At 45.5% G+C, this 24,346-nt stretch overlaps 9 protein-coding genes across 9 annotated transcripts; 4 read left to right on the top strand and 5 right to left on the bottom strand.

The window, feature by feature from the left end:
• Positions 1-614: 614 nt before the first annotated feature.
• On the top strand, positions 615-2,340 carry N7469_000382 (uncharacterized protein; the record flags this gene model as incomplete). The annotated part of the gene is made up of 7 exons (XM_056639302.1): positions 615-775; positions 840-853; positions 918-990; positions 1,044-1,375; positions 1,434-2,015; positions 2,079-2,194; positions 2,251-2,340. 7 exons carry the CDS (start codon positions 615-617, stop codon positions 2,338-2,340), a joined length of 1,368 nt encoding a protein of 455 aa, XP_056505059.1.
• Positions 2,341-3,169: 829 nt separating this feature from the next.
• Positions 3,170-4,213, bottom strand: N7469_000381 (sterol desaturase family protein; the record flags this gene model as incomplete). Its single annotated transcript, XM_056639301.1, has 1 exon — positions 3,170-4,213. The coding sequence occupies one exon, from the start codon at positions 4,211-4,213 to the stop codon at positions 3,170-3,172; it is 1,044 nt and encodes a 347-aa protein (XP_056505058.1).
• Positions 4,214-5,523: 1,310 nt separating this feature from the next.
• N7469_000380 (cytochrome P450) lies at positions 5,524-6,710 on the bottom strand (the record flags this gene model as incomplete). The annotated part of the gene is made up of 2 exons (XM_056639300.1): positions 5,524-5,975; positions 6,035-6,710. 2 exons carry the CDS (start codon positions 6,708-6,710, stop codon positions 5,524-5,526), a joined length of 1,128 nt encoding a protein of 375 aa, XP_056505057.1.
• Positions 6,711-10,188: 3,478 nt separating this feature from the next.
• Positions 10,189-11,424, bottom strand: N7469_000379 (biotin synthase; the record flags this gene model as incomplete). Its single annotated transcript, XM_056639299.1, has 2 exons — positions 10,189-11,145; positions 11,218-11,424. 2 exons carry the CDS (start codon positions 11,422-11,424, stop codon positions 10,189-10,191), a joined length of 1,164 nt encoding a protein of 387 aa, XP_056505056.1.
• Positions 11,425-12,612: 1,188 nt separating this feature from the next.
• Positions 12,613-13,408, bottom strand: N7469_000378 (uncharacterized protein; the record flags this gene model as incomplete). The annotated part of the gene is made up of 2 exons (XM_056639298.1): positions 12,613-12,666; positions 12,728-13,408. The coding sequence occupies 2 exons, from the start codon at positions 13,406-13,408 to the stop codon at positions 12,613-12,615; spliced, it is 735 nt and encodes a 244-aa protein (XP_056505055.1).
• Positions 13,409-14,435: 1,027 nt separating this feature from the next.
• Positions 14,436-15,699, bottom strand: N7469_000377 (uncharacterized protein; the record flags this gene model as incomplete). Its single annotated transcript, XM_056639297.1, has 2 exons — positions 14,436-14,540; positions 14,593-15,699. 2 exons carry the CDS (start codon positions 15,697-15,699, stop codon positions 14,436-14,438), a joined length of 1,212 nt encoding a protein of 403 aa, XP_056505054.1.
• Positions 15,700-16,253: 554 nt separating this feature from the next.
• On the top strand, positions 16,254-17,621 carry N7469_000376 (NAD(P)/FAD-dependent oxidoreductase; the record flags this gene model as incomplete). The annotated part of the gene is made up of 2 exons (XM_056639296.1): positions 16,254-17,049; positions 17,122-17,621. 2 exons carry the CDS (start codon positions 16,254-16,256, stop codon positions 17,619-17,621), a joined length of 1,296 nt encoding a protein of 431 aa, XP_056505053.1.
• A 545-nt stretch (positions 17,622-18,166) lies between these two features.
• Positions 18,167-20,254, top strand: N7469_000375 (putative very-long-chain acyl-CoA synthetase family protein (CefD1); the record flags this gene model as incomplete). Its single annotated transcript, XM_056639295.1, has 4 exons — positions 18,167-18,176; positions 18,241-18,369; positions 18,424-19,765; positions 19,837-20,254. The coding sequence occupies 4 exons, from the start codon at positions 18,167-18,169 to the stop codon at positions 20,252-20,254; spliced, it is 1,899 nt and encodes a 632-aa protein (XP_056505052.1).
• A 1,892-nt stretch (positions 20,255-22,146) lies between these two features.
• On the top strand, positions 22,147-24,073 carry N7469_000374 (putative MFS maltose transporter; the record flags this gene model as incomplete). The annotated part of the gene is made up of 5 exons (XM_056639294.1): positions 22,147-22,383; positions 22,507-22,761; positions 22,818-23,066; positions 23,124-23,430; positions 23,493-24,073. The coding sequence occupies 5 exons, from the start codon at positions 22,147-22,149 to the stop codon at positions 24,071-24,073; spliced, it is 1,629 nt and encodes a 542-aa protein (XP_056505051.1).
• Positions 24,074-24,346: the final 273 nt, after the last annotated feature.

The raw sequence follows: 24,346 nt of genomic DNA, 5'->3' as shown, positions 1-24,346 counted from the left end.
TAGACATAGTTTCAACTGCGAATACCTCTTGAACAAGTGAACAGACAATTGGTTCACTTCTTGACATTACCTTCCTCCATTTCGGATTCTCATCATTTCCGGCTACCGTCGGGGTAGCCACGCGAGTCCCGGCTTCCGGGTTCTTGTTAGATAATAGAATTCCGAGCCGAATATATCATTGGTTTATATCTGCATCAAAGTGGAGCAAAAGACCCGCCGCTGAGCCTTGAAGTGGACCGAATGGACGCTTAATTCTGTCTGTTCGCGACAATGTCCCCAGGCTCTTAATTTGTATGACCTAACTGGACCCCTTCCAGACATTTTGCACCCCGTAATTCAATATACTCTTAGAAATTCGAATGACTACCGATAAGCCCGATACCTCCCGCCTTTTCCCAGCCTTTAGCCCCGGAATTTTTGCCCCAAACCTTCCATAAAAAGCAGTCTGTCGCGGGGTTCTCGGCTGTCGCAGGCGACGTTGAGCTCCACTCACGGTGAGCAGAGGATTTTTGCACACATACATATGTCTTCTTGTCTTTTCTCGTTCTTACTTCTTCTTCTGCTTGATTTTGCTCTATTTTGCATTTTATAATTGACCCTTGTTCATCGCCGAAATGATCATGGAGGGAGTTCCTACACATCCTGACCCCGTTGATTCGGAGGCAGGATCTGGATGGAAAGAGAAGGAGTTTGAGGGTAGCAACATGCCGCAATACCAAGATGCCTTTGGTGATGAGACCAACGCAGAGGTTAAGTACAAGACTATGGAGTGGTGGTAAGTTGAATAGCTATATAAACATTCCTTGGAAGACATAACATCTAACGAACGAGTACTCTAGGCAAGCTGGAATGTGTAAGTAACACGAGCTATTCAGTGATCATTTATGTCAGAGAAAGGGCCTTTCTAATTGAACTAGTCATGATTGCCGAGTCCGTTTCACTTGGTGTCTTGTCTCTTCCCGCAACTCTGGCTTCTCTTGGCCTTGCACCGTATGCAACGCCCTGCGTTATTCCTGGAATATATTTGTGCTGACACTCCCTAGCGCTATCATCCTTATCATTGGCCTCGGTCTCTTGGCCACTTATACCGGATATGTCATAGCGCAGTTTCATCAGCGATACCCTCATATTCAGAATCTTGCCGATGCGGGTGAGGTTTTATTCGGCGCGTTTGGACGCGAGCTTTTTGGTATTGGCCAGCTCTTGTTCTCCATCTTCATTATGGGCAGCCATATCTTGACTTTCAGTGTCATGATGAATACGGTCACTGAGCATGGTACTTGTACCATGGTTTTCACCACCGTTGGATTCGTAATCTGCATGGTCTGCTCGCTGCCACGTACCATGAAGAACATGACATATATTTCGTGTGCTTGTATGTGTCTGTTTCTAATTTTGATTTCTTAGCAATACTGACACTTTGTCCCTTACAGCTTTTGTCAGTATCTTGACTGCTGTCATCATCACTATGATTGGTGTTGGCATCCAAGGACAAGTTGCTCCTATGAAAGACACCATCCACACCGATCTGTTCCACGCTTTTACCGCTGTTACTAATATCGTCTTCGCCTACTGTGCTCATGTTGCTTTCTTCGGTCTTCTTGCTGAGATGCGCGAACCCCGTGACTTCCCCAAGGCACTTTACATGCTACAGACTTTTGAGATCATCTTCTATACTGTTGCGGCTGTGGTTATCTACTACTATGCCGGTCAGAGCGTTACTTCCCCAGCCCTGGGATCTGCCGGTCCAGTCTTGAAGAAGGTCGCTTATGGAATTGCTATTCCAACCATTATCGGAGCTGGTGTTGTCAATGGACACGTTGGATTGAAATATATCTATGTTCGCCTTTTCCGCGGTACTGACCGCATGCATCGCCGTGATTTGACATCTTACGGCACCTGGGTTCTCATTGGCCTCACCTGCTGGATCATTGCTTGGATCATTGCCGATGCTATCCCTGTCTTCAGCGATCTGTTGAGTCTGATTAGCTCTCTTTTCGCTAGTTGGTTCAGCTGTATGTGTTACCTGCCCCGAAAGGCCTTCTCTGTAGTACCTGATGCTAACTCTTCCATTGCAGATGGCCTGGGAGGTGTTTACTGGCTTCACATCAACCGTGGACAGTGGTTTTCGTCCCCTCGCAAGATCTTTCTCTCGATTGTAAATGTCTGCATTGTTCTGATTGGTGGCTGCATGGTAGGTTATCATCTTACAATCGTTGGTCTCGACTTTATACTAATCAAATACCATAGTGCGGTCTTGGCCTTTACGTCTCCGGGAAAGCAATCCACGACGACGCCTCCAGCAACTCCTTCTCTTGTGCTAGCAACACAGAGGTATAGAAAATGGGTGTTCGATATGATAGAGCTGTAAGACTTTTTCTTTAATTGGTGATTGTACATTGCCCACCACTTGTGTATATGGGATTGGCTTTTTGTAAAAACTAGCATGTGGCTTTTAGAGATAGACATGAATATTCAAGTTATTTTATTGTTCTGTTACATTCAAGTATGCTCTTTTTCTATCACCAGTATATCAAAGCGAGATTGCAGCGGAGTATACGACAGATACCAAGCATTTGCCAAGCAAAATCTCCATGATATTAGCTGGCCGATGCGTGAAGGTCCAGTTAGTCTGTATGTCTTGGCATAAGTTGATGAAGAGAGCCGTCCAGAACTCCGATTATCCTATATTTTTATAGGGTGTATTGAATTGAGGTCGTAGAAGTTGGATTTCTTTGCGACCTGAATTTCTCCTGCCCGGAGGCAATGATTAGTAGGTTTCTCGTACACCAATTTGTTCGGCAATGGGTGAATTGCAATAGACTTGGGGATCAACCTACCCTGGCGATTATTGTATCGATTCATCCGCAATCAAGGCGAAAGCGGCAAATCGAGTGGCATTTGAATGGGAACACTCTATTCACTTTGGTTTTCTTTACAATTTAGTCTATTTTACTTGATCATAAGGGCTCGATCCTCATCAGACACAAACGACGTGGCTTTAGGTAACTTCGAGTCCACGCTTTGGCAAACTTGAACTTTGTTTCATTAAAACTGTCAATAGTCACAATGACTCAGAACGCTAACAAGACAACACCAAAAGGTACACTGATCATCACTCATGTCAAAGGAGATGCAGAATCATCACAGAATATATGCGAAGAAGATATTAGAAAAGCGGCATAGTAGCCACATTCTCATAGTCAATATTCGCCGGGACTGACTCTATCCGCTCAGTACAAGTGCCAAAAATCTTGTCCCAGAGTCTAGTCTGCTTCCCATAGTTGTGAGACTTTCTCCAGCCCTTGCGATGATGCAAATCATGATCCTCAATAACAATCTCCGCATCCAGCATCTGCAAAAGCCAGCTCATAGTAGATGGAACAGTAAGGTGTACGCGTAGACCGGAATGCCCAAAGACCTCAGCAAAAGCAACATACTGGTGACAAATCCACCATTCGTAAAAGCCCATCGGCAGGCCCATAAGGCGAAGACTCGCGTACGTGAGAAATGGAACACCAACCATATCGAAGAATTCCTGCTCGTGGTCTGCGTACGCGGCAAGGAGTGGGTTCGGATGTTTGGTGAGATGGTGTGTTCGGTGGAATTTCCAGAGAAATCCCACGTCGTGCATCAATCGGTGATACCAGTAGAACCAGAAATCGAGGACAATTCCATATAGCCCGATTTCCAGAGGGAGCCAGGCCCAGGCTAGAGAGGTCGGCAAGGCGTCGCGGTTATAACAAAGGTAAGTTGCCATAATCAGTCTTGATCCAGTCGTTTTATACAGAGATGCAACCACCTTGGCGATGCCGACGTCTGGTACTCCATCACGTTCGTGTTTGTCACCGTCTAAGAAGCCATATATGTGGCCTAATCGCCGCAAAACGTGAACTTGGTAAATGACTGTTGCATTAAAGGCGAAGAAATACAGGTTGAAAGCGGCGAATGGTCCCAGTGTCCGGCCGGTCATCGTCATGTACGTTTGATGGAAGATCAATGGCAGGGCTGAGTAAAAGAGCACCCAACGTTGTAGGGACCATTGTGGCATGAAAGGAACCTTTTCGTCCTTAGAATGCACGGGAACCTCTTTGTTCAACTCTTGTGGGTGGGCATTCAGGAGCTCCAAAGCCCAATGATTATGATTCCATTCTTTGCGGTCGGCGGTGCGCCAGGTGGATTTCATAGAATCCTTGTTAAGTGGCGTCTCCATGATAGCGTACTTCTAGTCTTCTGCGGGACTAGATATTTCGGTACTATCTATGAATCGCGATGGGTCATGGTGGGAGGGAGAATTGTGTTTATATCTAAAGCGCTGACCCTGGGCATGTGAAGACACAAAACTATGATATCGCCCAGGGTGGATCTAGTTTCCCAACAAAAGGGCATATCAAATGAGATGCAAAGAATATGGTAAACCGCATGGCAAACCGGGGCAGATCCGCCGGTACATGTGAACTTCTCCCCGCATGAACTACCGAGGACGTCGTGGTTAGACGACGAAGATCACGAAAATCCTGGCATCTACGGAGACTGGCCGCCAATCCGGGGTGTGATTATGGAAATGTATGCAGATCTAAAGATCAAGGTTATTCTCCATGATGCACATATTGCTGGGACTTCAGCCTCGTGCAGAACAGTAGCCTCGGCTAGCCCTAATGTGAAAGTCAAGATCGTAGATCATCACCCAGGAACAACTAGCTCGCTTAAATCAGGGCGATATAATTGGCTTTTGTACTTCAGGGTAGATCCACCCTATCGAAAAAGCCAACCCAAATCGGAAACCTCTGCGACCATGTTGGGGAGAAGAAGAATCTGGAGAGATGAGTGTTACTAGATGGCTATATGGTTATATGAAAGAGCCTATTCGGAGTTCGGAGAATGTCGAATACAATTCCTTTACAAAACTTGATATTTCCCTCGTGTCCTGCATAATGACCACATAACTGCTCGTTCGGCCGATCTCGTAGAATCGAGGATTAATTTGCAACCGTGCAAATTAATTTGGTAATATTTCTTCCCATTTTCAGTGTTTAGCACGAAGTCAAACGGGCTTGCGTGAACCAAAAATATCTCAGAATGGGTTGATCAAGATCTGAAAATAAGGTATACTAACAACAACCCGCCGACTGATTTTGAACTTACAGGCAAATGGCGTTCTCATATCGAGTAACTTTTGCATTGAATGACACTATTCATGACGTCCAGTTCAAATTATTGATGGGTAATGATAACTTTTTGAAACCCCAGACTCTGGAGTAGGCCAGTAATACATGGGAAATCATCCATAGCCAAAAGGATATCATACATATGCAATGACGACATGCTATCAGCAATATTACGGGCATGATATTAGCTCTCTAGGTCCTCGACGGTAAGCTTATTCCAGTCGAAGTCACGCGAATTCATACAATCTCTAGAATGCTGTACCAACAAATGTGGACGTGGCATCCCAAATTTCTCTTGGTTTTCCTAGTACTCCTTCGCTCCATGTTGCTTTTTTTTTCTTTCTTCCCATTCCAACTAGGCCTTACTTCCAGCTACTTCCAACGGGATCTCCGGGGTTCGTCGCGTCAAATTGATCCGCAATTCAGGATGCGCGACAACGGTGTACGCACGATCCAATTGTGCACCTTCAGCAGGGACCTTGACCGAAAAATCATATTTCATAAGAATGTGGCAAAGGACGATCTTGATCAAGTATCCCGCGAAGAATCGACCCGAGCATGCTTGATTTCCATGTCCGAAGCCCATGTGCTCCGGGCTAGTGGAGACATAATTGAAAGATGACTGGCTTGCTTTATTGGCTTTCTGGCGCAGATTATAGAATCTGTATCCGTCGAAATTTTGACCATCTGGCCAGACGGAGGAATCCATCATCATGTGAACGCCGGATATCATGACGACTGTGTCTTTGGGGATCACAATTCCGTCTGGTAAAGTGACGTCCTCCATGGCCAGTCGTTGAACGGGGACTAAATACGGGCGTAAGTTGCGACTGGCACTGCTGTGGTCTGAGATGAGATAGACTTACCGTAGGACTCTGGGTGTAGACGCTGGCTTTCTTTCATAACACTATCCATCAAATGTAGGTTTTGCAATGCGGTTCTGCTGAACCCTTCCTTTCCAATCACCTCGATGATCTCACTGCGTAGATCCCTAATCAATTGATCCTTTCCAGAGATATCCGTCAGAATTTCAGTTAGAGCTTCAGTGCCAGCATCGTATGATACAAAGCAGATGGCAATGATCATTGACACAAGGTCCGGTGATTCATCATGGAATGCCTTGTTAAGCCACTCCACAGGACTTGCGGGGTTCTCTGCCGGCTTTTGCGAATTCAGTTTGGTGACAAGAGGCTTTGTAAGTTCTCGGAGGCTCTCGAGCCGATTTTGAATGAGCTTGCAGCGGGGATTGAATTTTGCCGCAATCTTTCGCACGGATTTCGGCCAGCTTCGAAGTTCATGGGCTGCGACAGTAGACATTTTGATATAGTCCGCACTGAGTCTGATCCACTCGGGATTTCGGTAAATTTCCTCTTCGTTAAAGTAAATTCGCGATAATATTTGTCCTACGATTTTCCACATCGTTTCTTTCAACATGACCTCGTGTGTTTCTGAAAATGAAGGGTTAGCGCCAACCCTCTGGTCAAGAGACGGTACAAAATACCAGTTTTGTCGGTCCAGTTCTGGCGGAGCGCATAGTCGCATTCTGAGTTGATCGGTTCCGTGAAGGTTGCTATATTTAATTGCATGAGCAACGATCATTGATGCTAAAGGGTATTATTTCAAGATGCTGCAAAACTTACACAATGACCTCGTCAATACTTGTATGACCACTTCTCGAACAAATCTCCGGTCACTGCATGCTTGCATATGCGGCTCGAACCCGTGAATTCCACTACTCGTTCTGAATTTCTGCAGTCTGTTAGTTGTGTTCTCACCAGGAACACCATATAACTTGCGTGTTGGATGGCTTTCATGAAGCTCAGGCGATTATCGTTTCGAATGGCATCGGCATATTTATAATTAAGAATCAGGTTAAATTTGGAATCGGTATAAAGATAGAAAGCGTCGCCATGCTATGTAAATTTTTCCATACAACAGTTAGCCATGCTCCTCGATAAAAGGAAGTTCCTTTGACCTGGCTAGGTACCAACCAACCTTCTTAATAGAATCCTTAATGACATGCGGGGCACCAGTCAAGAAACGGTCTCTGGCATTCCTATACCCCAATTCATACCATTTTCTACCAACAACTGGTAGCCCAGACGGATTTTGTAACTTGGGGGAATTGTGCCATATCAAAAACAGTACAAAGATAGCAAATCCAAGTATAGAGTAGCGAGGGTTCGAAAGGTCGTCAAAGGAAACATTGCTTGTCGTGCTATTAACCAAAAAGGGATTCCATTTCTCGTTGAATTCCAGCTGTACCGTGCTTACATGCTGGATGAACTCCATTTCGCACAGAGTGCCAGTTGCAGAACTGGATCTTCAACTAGCAAATAGTTTGCGGAATTAACCACCTACAGATATAGCCCGTTGCTGGAACTCTCTCTCACTAAATACATTGACCGGATCCGTTTTCACCATACTCCTTGCTGTCCAGCTACACATTTCCAAGTCCAACCTTGAAGAAGCAAGGACTGGTGATGCAAGTCTAGTGTTTGTGTGGATCCTCCCCTTTTATGTGGGGCGTTCTGCAATGCGCATATGCACGCAGTAGATCTATCTGCACTGCTACTTTGAGTTATACATATGCGTGCGTAATATTTATTGACTTTTCGGGGTATGGTGAAGTACATACGAAGCAGTCAGTTCGGAATTGCTCCAGAAAAAATCAAAGTTGATCGTGATTACGTGCGAAATTGGGGCGAAAAATGCGATCTATAAGTTTGTGGCTCTACCATTTATCTGGACTCAGAAGTCATAGTCGCTTTTGCTTTTCTCTTGGAACCTGAACTATCGCCAAGATTCTGTCCACGAACGTACTTTTGAGTTCCAAATCCGCGGACGGAGTATTTACTCGGAGTATTTAGTCGGAGCTGGGATGTTTCCGGGATGGCTCTGTAGTTGTAACAGGAGTTGATCACGATCATCGCGCTAATAACTTTCTCGAGACCACAAAAGCTGCGCAGAACATTCGCTATAATAGTACTATCATGATACCTGTATATGTACATTGCCTAGGATACAAAAGTCTACCAAATGATAGAAAGCCAATTCCACGAGAATCCAGCAGAAGAAATAATCAGATCGGGCCAAGGATCGAGAATTCATCGATCTACAAGCCGTTGTGTAACAAGCAGTGCATGATCCAGGCAGCCTACATAAGCTCAGCTGGTCCACTGCAGCCGATCGTCGCGAGACCCCAAGTATACTATGTATGTAAGTAGTCAAACTTACTCAGAAGCGATTCATCTCTGGATCCTTGGACATCAATTTCAGCCAATTTCAGCATAAGGAGCTGGCTAGAAGCAGGTGTAAACTCCGATGGATTCGTGCAGTCTAAATATGATTAGGAGTGCATGGGAAAGAATACCAGTAATAGGTGATTATACATACCAGGCTGGAGATAACATATTACGGCCAAAATGACTTGATTGTATGTATCTCTCCACTATTCTGGACAGAGTAATGGAAGTTATGCGACAGTACTCAAAGGAAAAAAGAAAATCATACATCCAATCGTGCACTCAAGAATACTCATTAGATTTTACTCGGTCGCCGTTCCAACTGCACTACACAATTAGTACTTAATATATAATATACGAACAGCTTAGTCTTAATATTATGCCACATTGTTGTGATTTTCTTCTTCTCGCTTCTTCTCGGCCTGTGTTCTCCGCTATATCCATAAGTATCTCCAGATACATTGCACCTCGTCAGTCCGTATAGAATGTTCATGAAAATCCTTGTCACAACAGCCAGAAAAGAAGCATTTCAAGCGATTAGTAGTTCGTAGCACTTCAACTTGGCTACTAGTCGGGCTTGATCTTTGATTTCTTTGCGCACTCTATTTATGTAGTACATAAATAGAATGCGCCTCAGCGGCCGAGACTGCGTATATAAGCCAGATAATGCGATAACACCAGTGCCAGCGAATGAATATGAAATTAATTTGAATTGAAATACTACATTATAGTTAGAGAAATATTCCAAAGCTAATTCATAGTATATTGGTGTTATTGCCAAGACAGCCCTGGACAATGAGATGCATCAGATCTATCGAGCATCCGCAGTGGCAATCGTCCTGCATGTTCAGCTGCTTTCCCATATGTAGATACATACAATATGTATTGAATGCTTCAAATTCTGCAAGTTTCCTTCTCAGCCAATAATATAGCAACTCAATATGTAATAAATATTTGACCCTGCATAATCCCCTGACCCTCCAGCCTCCAGCCACAGTTCCGAATTATCCTTTAACATGCCTGGACCCCCCAAAATTCATTTAAAACTTTCAGAAACAGAGAAGTCGAAGCAAATGCCCTGCCAATACAAATAAAATGCTGATAAATCTATGATATCTCTGGGTATCACGTTTCAACTCAATCCTTTATACCGAGTATCTAGGCAAAAGGAAGAAAAAGCGACCGAGACTAACCTCTCCTCCAATCTATTACAGTACTATCATCTCTCTATGAACCATCTAAACTACTATACCCATAAGCGGGATCTGATTCTTAGTACGGAGTGTACACCTGTGAACCATTAGCCCACTCACGAATATACTTAGTTAAGACGTGCTTCTGCATCCGAAATGCCCGGAATCTCCCTGAACGACCCGATCTCGGAACTTTATTAGCAACGACTGGAAGAAATCGGGGTTCTACTAAAATCACCCAATCATCCCCGATGCAATTCCATTCGAAATGACCAAATCGGAGAAGCCTTTCCGGGGATCGTCTTTCCCGAGGGACTTTCTTCTAGTCTTGACGGACGTCAGTGGATCATTTTGGAGTCTGTAATAGAATCGGCTGGACTCAATGCAGAATTCACAATTCTGGTTCATTGGAGTAAACAAGTTGCTTTATCTTGGCTAATCCTTTGAAAAAAAAAGTATACCTGCTGGTAGGAGGATCCTGATTAATGTGTACGTATCTATAGAATTCGATTTCGCCAAGCGACCGTAGACTAAAACTTCATTTTGCGGGCTATGCCCAACTTATATCTAATAACATAAATCTTAAGTGCTAGCTGCGACCGGCGCAACAGTCTCTGCCTGGTCAAGAGGTGCCACAGACGGAGCCTGTTTAGGCTCGGGCTTTTCAAAGCTCTTCATAGGATAATATCCCCATTTCTCAAACATAATACGATCCTCACCCCATCCATTGCACTCAGTCGTAAGCATCTTCTCACCGGTAAACACTGCATTAGCACCGGCCTGGAAACAAGCCACTTGCTGCTCCTCGGAGAGAGCAATGCGACCGGCCGCTAATCGCACAATAGTACCAGGCATCACGACACGCGCGGTCGCAACAGTTCGTAGAAGTCGGTCGAAGGGAATCATTTTCCGATCACCGAGGGGAGTTCCAGGAATTGGGACGAGAGCATTCACGGGGAAAGATTCGGGGTGTTTGGGCAGGGAAGAGACAGTGTGTAGTAAACCGATTCGGTCCACGTCGGATTCACCGAGACCCAAAATACCACCGGAGCAGACGTTGATTCCAGCATCACGGACATGGTCAAGGGTACGGAGACGTTCATCGTATGATCGGGTCGTAATAACATTGGGATAATACTCGCGGGAAGTATCCAGGTTGTGGTTGTAGGCTGTCAAACCGGCATCTTTAAGCTCCTTTGCTTGGTGCTCGTCGATCATACCGAGAGTGACGCAGACTTCCATGTTCATTTCACGAATCCCAGAGATCATAGATTTGACATTCTTCAAACTAGTCTTGCGACCACGCATGTCACGCCAGGCGGCACCCATACAGAAACGAGTACTACCGTTTGACTTGGCAATTCGGGCTTTCTCGAGGACCTCGTCGACGGGACTCATCTTTGTAGCTTTAAGACCGGTATTGTGTCGGGATGATTGAGCGCAGTAGGAACAGTCCTCACTGCAACCGCCAGTCTTGATGTTCATCAATGTACACATCTGGATGGCGGATGGATCATGGAATCGTCGGTGAACGGCTTGCTGCAAGATATTAACGTCATATTCTCTTCGCACAGAAGTTAAATCAAATGATCTATAATCGTTCAAACTTACCGAAGCATGTGTGAGCAGGTTCAATGGGGTGTTATACACCTGGGCCACCTCCTCCTTAGTCCAGCTCGTCCGCGGGGCAGCGGCTGTCACTGCCTCGGCTAAAGCATTGGGAATTCTGTTTGGGATGGCAGTGCTAGCAGGACCCTGGACGGTCCCGTAAGATCGTACCAGAGACCGAGGAAGAGATCGAGACAAAGGGAAAGACATGATGTGTATAGAAGAAGTGTAAAGGAAAGAGAAGAAGAGAAGGAAGACGCAGCAGCAGCAGCAGCAGCAGACGGTGGGAATCTGGTAAGATTCACCGGGGAAAGTCTGTGGGGAAAGCAGAAGTCATTATTGGTTCCAGCGGGCTCAGGGCCAACTTTAACTGCAGATTTGAAGCTGGCAGGGGATGGGTCACCGTTAAAACATTTTAAGTAAATCAGTTGGGTAACTCGAGGAGTTACAAGGAAAGCTTTTCCCACTTTGATTGACTCACACGGACTACGGAATGTCTAGAGGACTCCGAGATCCGATCTACTGTAGTACTATGTAGGAGTTTTCCTTGGGGATTGTTGAATAGTTGAATTGCTTGCTTGTCCACTCCCCCGATGACTCGTTGGGATCATCATTTCTGAATATTTTTCCAATCATTTTCCCTCGGAGATGAAACTGATCGACCATGGACCATCCCCGACAGTAACCGCAGCTGGTCTATGCTTTCTTTTTTTTTATCAGATGTGAATCCCAAACCAGGACTCGTCACGATCATCAGTCTCGTAAACTCGTCTAGTCACACCGTAAACGCTTGCGGTACCATCGGTTCTGGGTTCTGTTGAACCCGCTCGTTGCGTCACCGTTTATCAGGGTTCCACCGGTCCCGTGATAACCAATGATCATTCCTATATTTGAAGGTGAGGGGGGGCCAGAACGAGAGAACGAGAATGGTGAGAAGTATGGCCCGTGCTGATCACTGCCCTACAATGTGAGTATGTTGATTCCGAGATTTCACCGGGTGCCAATGTGGGAGTTACTGTATTGCTGGTGCCTGTGATTTATACTATGTAGTAGGCTACTTGAACTGGTGATAAATTTCCTACACTATGCTAGTATTGCAATGATAGACATTCTGAATGTTCATTAATGGTTATCCTATTTCGTTCTAGATGTATCCCCGGTACCCTCACTAGGACAGTATAATCATAGATCTTCTTAATCTTCAATTTCTTGGTTGAATCGGCCACCAGCCCGAGTTTCGGCCTTTCCAGCCGGTCGCGAAAAAGACACCCCCAATAATCAAAACAACATTGCAGTTTAACACTATTCGAGCCAAACAAACTAAAAGGTACAAGAAGGGTATCATAAAAATGTAAAATGCTGGAAACCTAGTAGAGACAGTGTTGGGTTCGATAATGTTCAACTTGATGCTCCAAAGAGAGTCGAAGGAAATAGTACCAGATCGCGTGCAGACTAGTATTTGAAAGATGAAACGAAATCGGAACAATAAGTTCAAGACATATGTTGTACATACATCATTCACAACTACCGTCCCCCTGGTCGCGGAAGAATAATTCGATCGTATATCAGAACGGTCGCAAAGAGGCTCAGTAACTTCACACAGCGCAGTAGGCCCGCGACAGCCTACTTCTTGACCGATACGCCATTGTGCAGTCTCGGAATGAGCGGACGCATCATCGGGTATAGGAGTCAAATAAGGCACAGTGACGTGATGGATGGATGATGGGTGGAGTGCTGCTGGGGTCGGGGTATTGTCCTGCGTAGATGAGCCAGGGGCGGCTGTCTCTTCTTCCAGAGGTTCAATTTCCGACGAACTCCCATCTATGTAGCTTTCCACTTGAGATAAATCTGGACTCGGGACAATTGGTTCGGATTGTGCTCGATGGAAATCCTGTACAAGTCCACGCCATTCGGATTTCAGTTCTTGTCGGCGGGTTTCGCCCGCTGCGCCATGTCGTCGTTCTTGAACTAATAGCTTCGAAAGTTGATCCAAACTAATTTCAATTGAACCGCCATCCCTTTCAAGTTGTGCGACACTTTGGACGAGAATGAGTCGTGCTTGAGATAGTCGTTGCTTGCCTAGTTCATGATTACAAGGCCTGGTGTCACCAGGTATTTTGGTGCGTCCGAAGCAATTGACCTGTTCGCCCAGCGAGATGTGGAGTATATCTCCGAGGGAAGTCTCAAGCGACATTTCCGGCGAGTCTTATGTTAAAGAATAGAGTAGATATGGATGTGGACACAATACTACTAGTACCAAAAGAATAGTAGACCACTCAACTATGGAGATTGAACTCGAATGATTCTCGAAAGGCTTGATTCTCGAAAGGCTTGATTCTCGAAAGGCTTGATTCTCGAAAGGCTTGATTCTTCTCATTTCCGGGACAACCATCGCACACATTTATGTCCTTCTATAGAAGCAGCAAAAGCTAAGCCTCGAATTCAGCCTTAGCTAGGATGTCCAGATTTAGAGCATTTTGGGATTCAATCAGCCACAGTGCATGTTACGCGCCGGGACTAAGTGAGGGGTGCATGGTTAGCCCCAGGCAGCAAGAAACAGACTGATCAAATGGGCTTAGGATGGGGGCCATTCAGGCAAAAATTCAGAGAATAGCATAGTGGAAAGCGATTCAGGATCTGAATCCCTGTTGAAATTGTGGCTGATGGGAGATGCCTGGATTTTAGAGGAACGCTCGGATGATTTGGAGATCAAGGTTGATCTGAGCGGGCCGAACCCTCTACTCGTACGTAGTATGTATAAATGTTTGAATGATCTTAACAATCGGCATTACGATACTGGAGAAATAATACTATTTGAAGGCACCTAAATTGTCTAATAGTACAATAGTAAACGATTTATGAGACTATTGGGAAAGGAGGATATTGGCAGTGCTCAATTCAGGTGCTGGGGCTATGCGCATTCGTACTTTTGCACGACCAGGGTGTGTTACAGGAAGGGGTTAGTATGATGCACAGAGATGATTGCAACTTTCTCCCCTAGCTTAGTCCTTGAATGACGTCAAATAATATAAACGTTCAAGCGAATTGAAATTCGCTTGAACGTTGAAAGAGAAGGTTCTCTGTCGTTGCTGGATGAGTATCTTGAGGCTAACCAAGATAAGATTTCATATTATCGCCCGTTGACAAGGAGTGTAGATTTTATTGGCAGGCATAACGATTTACCATTAGCATTATGTGGCGTAGCCATGTCTGGATTCTATCTAAGAATGCTTCGAGTGATCAAAAATCTCATGCTCTAGACTCGCTTGAACAAATGCTGCTGTTCCATGAACACTGTCGTACAGAAGAGGTTGCGAGACGTAATACTAGACGATCAGCAATGAACCAACCGAGAAGCAGGTAATATAAAACACTCACATCATAAGTAGCGGAAGAGTTCAAGCTACAAACTGACACAGTCCCATTATAGTCCAGTGTCCCATTTTTGTTCTCAACGACGAACGTGTCAACGAGATGGCTATAACATTGCTCAGCAGTCTTTCTTGCTGCTGCAGCGAGTTGGTTGGGAAGGTAGCCAAGTCTGACAGCTCTAAATAAAGCAGTCGTAAACATGGCTGATCCACTGGACTCGATGTAATTCCCTTGTCGTCCAGGTTGAGTCATGACCTGCCACCAGCATCCAGTATTAGGATCGGCAGCGGAGATCACGGATTTTGCAAGTTGAACGAGTCTTCGCTGAATGTATTCTGACAGACGCTTTGGAAACGGTGAAGATAGCTCTAAGCTATCGACAAGCGTCATCAGATACCATCCCAAAGAACGGTCCCAGACGATGGGACTAGCCCCAGTAACTGGGTTGGCCCAAGAAGCTTTTTTCGAGGCATCATAGCCGTGAACAAGAAGACCGGATTCATTTTGGTAGCAGTGAGTCCATAGAAGATCCAGTTGATGAATAACATCGTCTGTGACCGTACTATTCTGCGGATCGAAATGTGTGGTGTAAGACAACAGGAATGGAATCAGAGAGTACATTCCATCAAGATAGCTCCAATTCGGGTACTCAAAATACCAATACCCACCGAGCGCGTTTTGGGGCTGAAGGTTGATAGAATCGCGCAAGGCATGTAGAGCATCTGAGGCGGTAGAGGTGTGAAATTCTTCGAATTGATGTAACAGTCCTTTGCTGGTGGATAACCGGTCAAGGGGGTAAGTTGTATCCTTTGTAGCATTGCGAAGATAAGGCGTGATGCTATCTGTACTGGTTTGCAAATAATCTTGCCAGTCATTCTCTGCGCATACGGAGCCGGGTGTATGGTAATGGTTGACTAGCCGGATGATGGCGGATTGAAAGAATCCCACTTGGAGATAGGTCGACGCTGACGGGGTTGAATCCCCTGGGACAATCGCTTGACCGCGTGAGATGACGCTGTCCGCCATCCAGACGGAATACGGACGATCACAGGCTAATACATTCTCGATGGAGAGAAGTACCAGGGCAAAATACCCGGCAGAGTGAAGATGCATCTTGCTTTTGTTCGAAGTGAAAACAAAAGACTGACTCCGATCAGCTCGGGTAGAAGCCTTGCCGATCATTTCCGTAGAAGGCGATGTTGATTGATGAATCGAATGGAATTCCACAATCAATACTATTTGTTGTGACATGCTAATAATATTAGTATAGTGCATTCAATGAGGAACTGAGAAATTTCATGAATTTCATGTATGACTTCAACTTGACGCACAGCCCAGAAATATATATACAACACCGCTGTGATGCTAGGGGTAAAAGGAGTCAACTTTGTTAAATCTTCGATAGCTATAACCAACGTCGATATATAGAATTTTTTTTTGTCATAACGAGTTCACCATACCAAACAGCAAGTTCTTTGCCAAAATCAGAGGCAATGCTGAGTGCTACCAGGATATAACAGAGATCCTTATGTACCAAGTACAGTCGTGGGTTGCATCAGATCTGCATAAAACTTGACTCGACCAGCATTACACCATTTTTGAGCGGGGAATTCTCAGCCATCTCCAACAAACTGCATCAAATATTCTACCACCACCATCTCTCCAAAATGAACGCAGAAACTCTCATCGTCGGAGCAGGAATTTTCGGTCTTAGTACAGCCTACCATCTAGCCCAGCGTAATACCGACCCATCAACAATCATCGTCCTAGATCGCGCAAGCCCGCCATCAGAGCATGCCGCATCTACAGACATCAATAAGATCATTAGAGCAGACTATTCAAATCCACTATATATGGAACTCGGACTTGAAGCTATCCAAGCATGGCAAAATAACCCTCTCTTCAAGGATGAAGAGGTTTACCACCAGACAGGGTGGATCATGTGCGATGAATTGGGCAGTGATCTTGGAGAACGAATTCGACAAAACTTCCAGACATTCAACCTTGATCCCATGCAAGAGTTCAAGGAAGATGATATCCGCAGAAACTGGGATGGTCTACTTGAAGATGCAGATTTGAGTCCATTCGGCTCGTTCTATTTCAACCCGCTAGCTGGATGGGCAGATGCCGGTCGCGCATTGGAAGTGATGGCGAGGGAAATTCAAAGGATGGGAGTTCGATATGTCATTGGTGAGGCAGAGCAACTTGTCTTAGGAGAGTCCAAAGTCAAGGGCGTCCAGACTAAATCTGGTGACATTATCATTGCGACGAAGGTGGTGCTTTGTACTGGGGCTTGGACGAGTTCCTTGATCGCACCGACCGAGGATGTTCTTGATATTCCTGTTCAAGATCGAGTCGAGACTCAAATGACTGCAGCAGGTGTCTGTGTTGCACATTTACAGCTTTCTGAGGAGGAAAGGATTCGATTTAACCAGTTACCGGTCTACGTCTACGGAGGACAAGGTGGGATTCCACGATTTACACGCAGTAGCTTGATGCAAGACATATTGAATTATTATTGCTAACTTCAAACAGGAGAAGTCATTCCACCCACCTCATCTGGAGTACTCAAATTTACCAGTTCGACCTCCTTTCAAAATACCATTCAGACATCCACCGGGTATACAATTTCCATCCCCACGAATAACCAATCAATCGTCCCGAAAACGTTACAAAACGAGTCAATCAATTCTATCAAAGCTCGACTTCCCCAAATTCTATCAAAAGACCGCCCAGTCGACCATTATCGACTCTGTTGGGATGCAATCACACCAGATCAACACCCCCTTATAACGCAACACCCTCATCCCCATTTATCAAACCTGTATCTAGCCGCAGGCGGTTCATTCCACTGCTGGAAATTCCTGCCCACAATCGGCACATACGTAGCGAATGTCCTGGCAGGAATTAGCAACGGAGCCAGCCGTGATTCAGCATGGACTTGGAAGAAGACCGAGACCGAGGGAAATGACTTGAATCTGGGCGGGGTACATTCAAGCTTGAAACCGAGCAGACAACTCAGAGATATCCACTAAAATACCCTGTGTACATTGTAAGTACTCCGTACAGTGGGATAGCATCCACTGTGGGGAATCTCAACAAATCTCATAAAGGTTGTGAGCGAGTTATGCAGTGCAGAGCGGATCCATGCGGAGTCGAAGATGAAGCCGAGGTTAGTCCGTAATAAAATGAGCACAAACTGTGCAGCGACCCCATCACTATTTATCGTATTCCCCGCATTCTTCGCTGAATGGGAACCTTTAGTGGAACTGTCAGTGGAGAATTAAGGACTGATCAATACGGAAATACGCCAGGGGATTCGTTGATGCAACCAGCTCGTCCGTGCGGAGGCGTCCATTTGTGCCGAGGATCGATGGTATTCGGTTTATACCTTCTCCTCTTTACTTCGAATGTTCCATCTTCATTCAATTTCGCTTTTTCTTCTTCACTCCGTGATAGAGGTAGCTTGTTATTGGGGCAAATCTTTACCATTTCTTTGTTTCTTTTCTTCCTGTGAGACCTAACCGACGATCTACACCGAAACCGACGCACGCTAGGGATAGCATTTCTCCAACTCATCATGGATCTGGGTAAGGAACCATCAGGGGAATAACACTTAAAAAACAAACACAATTAACCCGATGTTGAATATAGGGACCGTCGCCGCGGCAGTTATAGGAGGGACTACAGTTGCAGCATATCTCGATGCAAAATTCCACATCAAAAAGGATGTTTCAGCAGTCTTGACCCTGCGAAAGGGCGAACGCGAGTATGCGCGCGCTGGTAAGTCTATCTCACTGAATAATAATATAAATTCATCCATCTAACAGTGAATAGTCAGTCAAGAGAAGGGAAATCCATGGTTTGTCTTTGTCGAAACCGCAAAGCAATATCCTAATATGACATGTCTCTGGACCCGAGACCGATCATACACTTACAAAGACGTACTCCAACAAGCCTGCCAATATGCGCATTTCTTCCTGTCACGCGGTGTTAAAAAGGGTGATTTAGTCGGATTTTACCTTCAGAATCGTTCCGAGTTCATCATTGCTTGGATTGGTTTGTGGAGTATAGGTTGTGCACCCGCAGCTATAAACTACAATTTATCCGGCGACGCATTGATCCATTGTTTGAAAATCAGTGGAGCGAAATTAACTCTCGTCGATGAAGACCAGACATGTCGAGCACGTATTGATGAGGTTTCAAATATCCTTACGAGTGATCTGGGAATGGATCTGGAGACATTGGATGAATCCTTGAAAGTGCAGATTCGCGGATACCCGACGAGCCTCCCACCAAAGGACCTTGCCATGAAAATCGACGGTCAGTTCCCGGCCATTCTCCTTTATACTTCCGGAACAACCGGTATGCCTAAGGGTTGTGCCTTCACCATGTCCCGTCTATACACAACTCTATACATTCGTCGTGGTTCAATGGGCGATACAGAGGGACCCCGCGGTGATCGCTGGTATAGTTGTATGCCTCTTTATCATGGCACCGCCGCTATCAGCTTGATAAGTTGTTTAGTCGGAGGCGTGAGTATCGCCCTAGGACCGAAATTCAGTGTTCGGAATTTCTGGAAAGATGTTCGAGATTCCGAGTCCACTGTTTTCGTATATGTCGGTGAAACTGCTCGATATCTCCTCGCTGCACCTCCATCCCCTCAAGATAAAGTTCATAAAGTCCGATGTATGTATGGAAATGGACTTCGACCAGATGTATGGGAAGCATTCCGTGAACGATTTGGTGTTGCGGAGGTTGGTGAATTTTTTAATAGTACTGAGGGTATTTTCGGGTTATTTAATTATAACCGTGGTCCATTTACAGCGGGGAGTGTTGGCCATCATGGACTTTTGATGCGTGGTCTTTTACATAATGTTTTTGTCCCTGTGGCTATTGACCCCGAAACTGGCGATGTCCTTCGAGATCCGAAGACTGGATTTGCTGTTCGTGCATCTTATGAAGATGGTGGAGAGATCGTGGTGAATATTCCTGAGAAGCAGGCGTTTCAGGGATATTGGCGGAATGAGGATGCGACGGAGAAAAAATTCTTACGTGATCTTTTTAAGAAAGGTGATCTTTATTATCGATCTGGTGATGCTCTTCGTCGACAGAGTGATGGTCGATGGTACTTCCTTGATCGTCTTGGAGATACCTTCCGATGGAAGAGTGAGAATGTGTAAGTCTTTCAGCCCGCGTGAAATATCACCGCTACCCTTGATCATGAATCTAATGAGATCTTTTCCATAGGGCTACCGCCGAAGTCTCCGAGGTAATTGGTCAATTCCCCGGTGTCGCAGAGGCAAATGTATACGGTGTCAAACTTCCAAATCACGAAGGTCGAGCCGGATGTGCCGCACTCCAAATCAAACCTGAAGCAAGGCAAACCTTTGATTATGCTGCTCTTGCGAAATTCGCATATTCCAAGTTACCTCGATACGCAGTGCCGATATTCCTGCGGATTGTCGAAAACTCGACGCATATCCATAATCATAAGCAGAATAAGGTTCCGCTTCGTGATGAGGGTGTCGATCCTAGTTTGAGAGGGACCAAGGTAGTTGATGGTGCGGATGATCAGATTTTGTGGATTGCACCTGGGGAGAAGGATTATTCTGTTTTTGGGAAGGATGAGTGGGAGAAGATTTGTAGTGGACAGGCGAGGTTGTGATTGTTTGTGGATTATACTAGTAGATCTTAGAATAAGCTACAGTTAGTTTTGCTGGATGATACAAGCATGTCTTAAGTATTTCTTCAGTTTGGGTGCATTTGTGACAAGCGATGATCAACGTAAAGTAGATGAACAACGTTCAAGGGTAGTGCTAGCATACCTCTAGTCATGATACCCTATAGTGATGGATAGGATCTCAAGTATGAGTTTTTTTTAGTGGGAAATCCAGCTTGAACTGATGCTACATCTTTCTGCCTTCAAACTATAGTAAATGCGGATAGTTCCTCGTGACATGCTTGGTTGCTCCTGTAAACAGTGTAAATTCTAGATATACAGACCAATCGGGTTGGTGCATTTCTACTTTACTCCTACCAAGCCTGGCGAGTGCGGCTGCATGATTAGTTGCGCTTTGATTTCCACCGAATTTGTGGCGACGCCACCGGCCATTTTATGTGGAGGGAAGCGTGAAAGATGGCAGATCAAGATGTGTGGCGCAAGCTTGATCATCTGAGATCGTTATTCATCTGCAGTAGCTGTGTATCAATAGGTTATAGAAATAGTCTCTTCGGGATATGAGAAAAGATAGGATCAGTGGCGTATCTGTACGAGGAACAAAGTCTTCATGGAGAAGGTTGCAACGAAAGGTCCGTTCTGGCCAGGTTGTGAGCGACAGTAGCATCGGATTGAAATGGAAAAACATAAAACGGTTGGACAAAAATACCCGAGATCGATGGCAACCGCGCGCTAACCAATATGATCTGGAGAAACCAAGTCATTCCGAGTTCAGCCCGGATTTCACCTGATGAAACCAACGTCTTCGTTCCAACTCAGGCAACGAATGATCCGATTACTTGAATCCTAGAAGGATTCTTGAACAACCGTGCACGACACTCGAAATGAGATCTCATTTCTTGTTCGTAAATGAAACATAATGAAAGTTTGGCCCATCACATGCGGGTTGCACGGTCATCTTCCTCTAAACCGCATTTCGTTAGATTGGCCGGGGAAGAGTGGAGTCGCGCAGTCAGACGAGTCGAGACATCCTGGCGAAGACCCGGATGAGACCAGGGTCAGACCGAATGAATTCAGAGTTCATTTGATTGGTATTCAAACCCAAGGCAAAAAAAGAATGGCCGGATTGCCATTGCCACCGAGTTCACTGTAGTATCCAGTGTGATTCTCCTCCGCGAGTCTCTAGTGAGAAGTGGAATGGAAGTCTCCACTGAACAGTCTTTTGCGTTAGACTACTTTTAGCGGGTCATCCTAGGATCTTCTGAGATTGGAAGTCCGGGGTCTGGGGTCGGTTCTCCAGATTCTCCAGGTTTCCACGGGGTATTCTTGATTCCAGATCTGTTCAGCAGTTCAGCTTGATATTGGGGAATGGGATCTTCTCATGTCTGTAATGTACATGATGTCCAACTAGACTCTTCCACTGCTCACACTATGTTACTTCCACACTTGAATGTTCAGTATTGAATCTTGGCCCGCCGGTAATGGCTTATGGCTTAGCTTTTTTTGGTCATGGCGTCTTTCTGGGATGGCGACAAGCCCCCCCCCCGCTTGAATTCCACCAACCAAAGTGATGCTGCATTGCTGAGACTTGGTGAGACTTAGAACACTCTCGGATGTTAGCTTAGACGAGCTTAGTTTTTCGGCTAATTGAAATGTTGACTCGGGAAAAGCCCGATAGAAAGCCCGAAAGATCAATGTATTAATTGTTCAATGTTGTATGTTGGATGTAGGAGTGAAGTGGAGGAAGTGCCTACTGACCTTTTTAAGACTTCCCCTTTTCCCCCACTCTTCTCTTCTTCTTTTCTTCTTCTCTTCTTCTTCTTCCTTTCACTCTTCACTTTTCAACCACACTTCCCCCTATGCTGTAGGGAATATTCACCATGTCTGAGAAAGAAAGTAGTCATCATCATGATAAGGATCATTCTGATCACTCAAATGATCAAGATCACGCCAAGGTCGAAAAAGTCGAGATCCATCAAGATGAAGTCCTCGCCAATCCAGAACTGATGAATGATGCGTTCGAAGGTGAAAACCTCGAACATCAAATGGGTAGTTGGGAAGCTGCCAAGAAACATCCTTGGGCTTGTTTTTGGGCTTTCATGATGTGCTTTACCATTGTGAGTTTCGTTTCCCCGCAGAGTATCGTTTTTCTCGCCCCATGCGATCTGCATCTCAGCTGATCGGATCTGATTTTACTATTTACTATGTAATACGATGCTGATATACCTGTGATTGGATAGGTCATGGAATCCTTCGACATGTTCTTGAATGGCAACTTCGTCGCTCTCCCCGCTTTTCGTGAAAAATACGGGGTTTATCATTCCGATGGTTGGGTCATTCCCACTCGCTGGCAAAGTGCTCTTTTCCAAGCCGGTCAATGCGGTGCGTTCGTCGGTGTCTTCGCAGCTGGTCCCGTTACAAATAGACTGGGTTATCGATGGACCACTATTCTCGCTTTGGTTTTAATGAACGCCACCATTTTCGTCTCCTTCTTTGTGAGTCGCCCGTTCCCCCTTCAGCCTTAAAAAGCTTATCAACTAATCGAGTATAGGCCAATTCCCTCACTTTGTTGACAGTTGGTCAAGCGCTTGAAGGTGTACCATGGGGTTTCTTCATTGCCAATTCTCCCGCGTATGCCTCGGAGATTGTCCCCATCTCTCTACGTGGTGCTTGTACTGCTACTCTGCAGATGAGTTGGTCTATCGGTTCGATTATCGTCGCTGGTGCTACATACGCTTTGAACAAACGCGGTGATGAATGGTCCTGGCGTATCCCGCTGGCTCTGCAATGGATCTTCCCTGTAAGTTTGCTCAAACTATACCCATGCGCTACTTTTGTGCCTTGGCTGACTGTATAGACCCCTCTGATGCTCCTCGTCTTCTTCGCCCCCGAATCGCCATGGTGGCTCATTCGTCGCGGACGGAAAGAAGAGGCTCTCAAATCGATTAAGAGTCTTGGAACAAAAGATCCAGCCGACGCCCAGCGATCCCTAGCCATGATTGAACGTACCGTTGAAATCGAAGCAAATATGGGCGGTGCTCCCTCCCTTCTAGATCTTTTTAAGGGAACAGATCTACGTCGAACAATCATCACTTGCTTGATCTACGCTTCTCAGAATTTTGCCGGTAACCTGATTGCCAACCAAGCAACCTACTTCTTCGAACGTAAGTACAGCCTGCAGTTCAACTCAGTCTACAAGATGAAGTGCAAAGCTAACTCTCAACAGAAGCTGGAATGTCCCCAGACCGAGCCTTTCAACTCAACCTCGTCAACGCATGCCTCCAATTCTTCGCAAACATCTGCTCCTGGTTCGTAACCGCATGGTTCGGCCGTCGAACTTTGTACCTCTGGGGCACAGCAGCAAACATCGTCCTTCTAGTAATTCTCGGAATTTGCGCCTCAATCGCCCAAAACAACTCAACAAACTACGCCCAAGCCTCCCTGGGGATTCTAATTTCCTTCGGTTACGCCTTAACCCTTGGACCCATCTCCTACACCATTATCGCAGAAACGTCATCCGTCCGTCTGCGCGCGCTCAGTACCGGTGTCGGTCGTGCTGCGTACTACATCGCGGAAATCCCAATGATTTACCTCTCTTCCCAGATGCTCAACACCACTGGCTGGAACCTGGCGGGTAAGTGTGGGTATATTTGGGCGGGTACTGCATTGGTTTGCTGGGTTCTGGCTTACTTCGGTCTGCCTGAGCTTAAGCATCGGTCTTACCGTGAGATTGATATCCTGTTCAACCGCAAGGTTCCGGCTAGGAAGTTCAAGAAAACTGTTATTGATGTCCATGAGAATGAGTGAGATTTTTTTTTTCGTTTTGCGGTGCTGTTCTTGGGGGATTTATCAATACCCGGTAAGATTCGTTTAGTGGATTAGTTATGCATTACTAGGGAGTCCATATAATAGAATATCATACTGGACATCATCAGGCTATGCTGATAGTTTGAATATTTACTGTATGGAGCTAATTTGCGTTGCTTGGGTAGCACTGATTCACCACTACTTGTCATTATACCACAAAATCAAAATACTCTACAAATCTACAAGCCTACCAGATACTCAAGACAATGAAGA

This window comes from Penicillium citrinum (assembly GCF_028827155.1).
Source record: "Penicillium citrinum strain IBT 23319 chromosome Unknown utg000001l:1.0-4955037.0:1.0-4956770.0, whole genome shotgun sequence".
Taxonomy (NCBI): domain Eukaryota; kingdom Fungi; phylum Ascomycota; class Eurotiomycetes; order Eurotiales; family Aspergillaceae; genus Penicillium; species Penicillium citrinum.
Note: the sequence above shows the minus strand (reverse complement) of the source record. Positions and strands in the feature narration are given on the sequence as shown.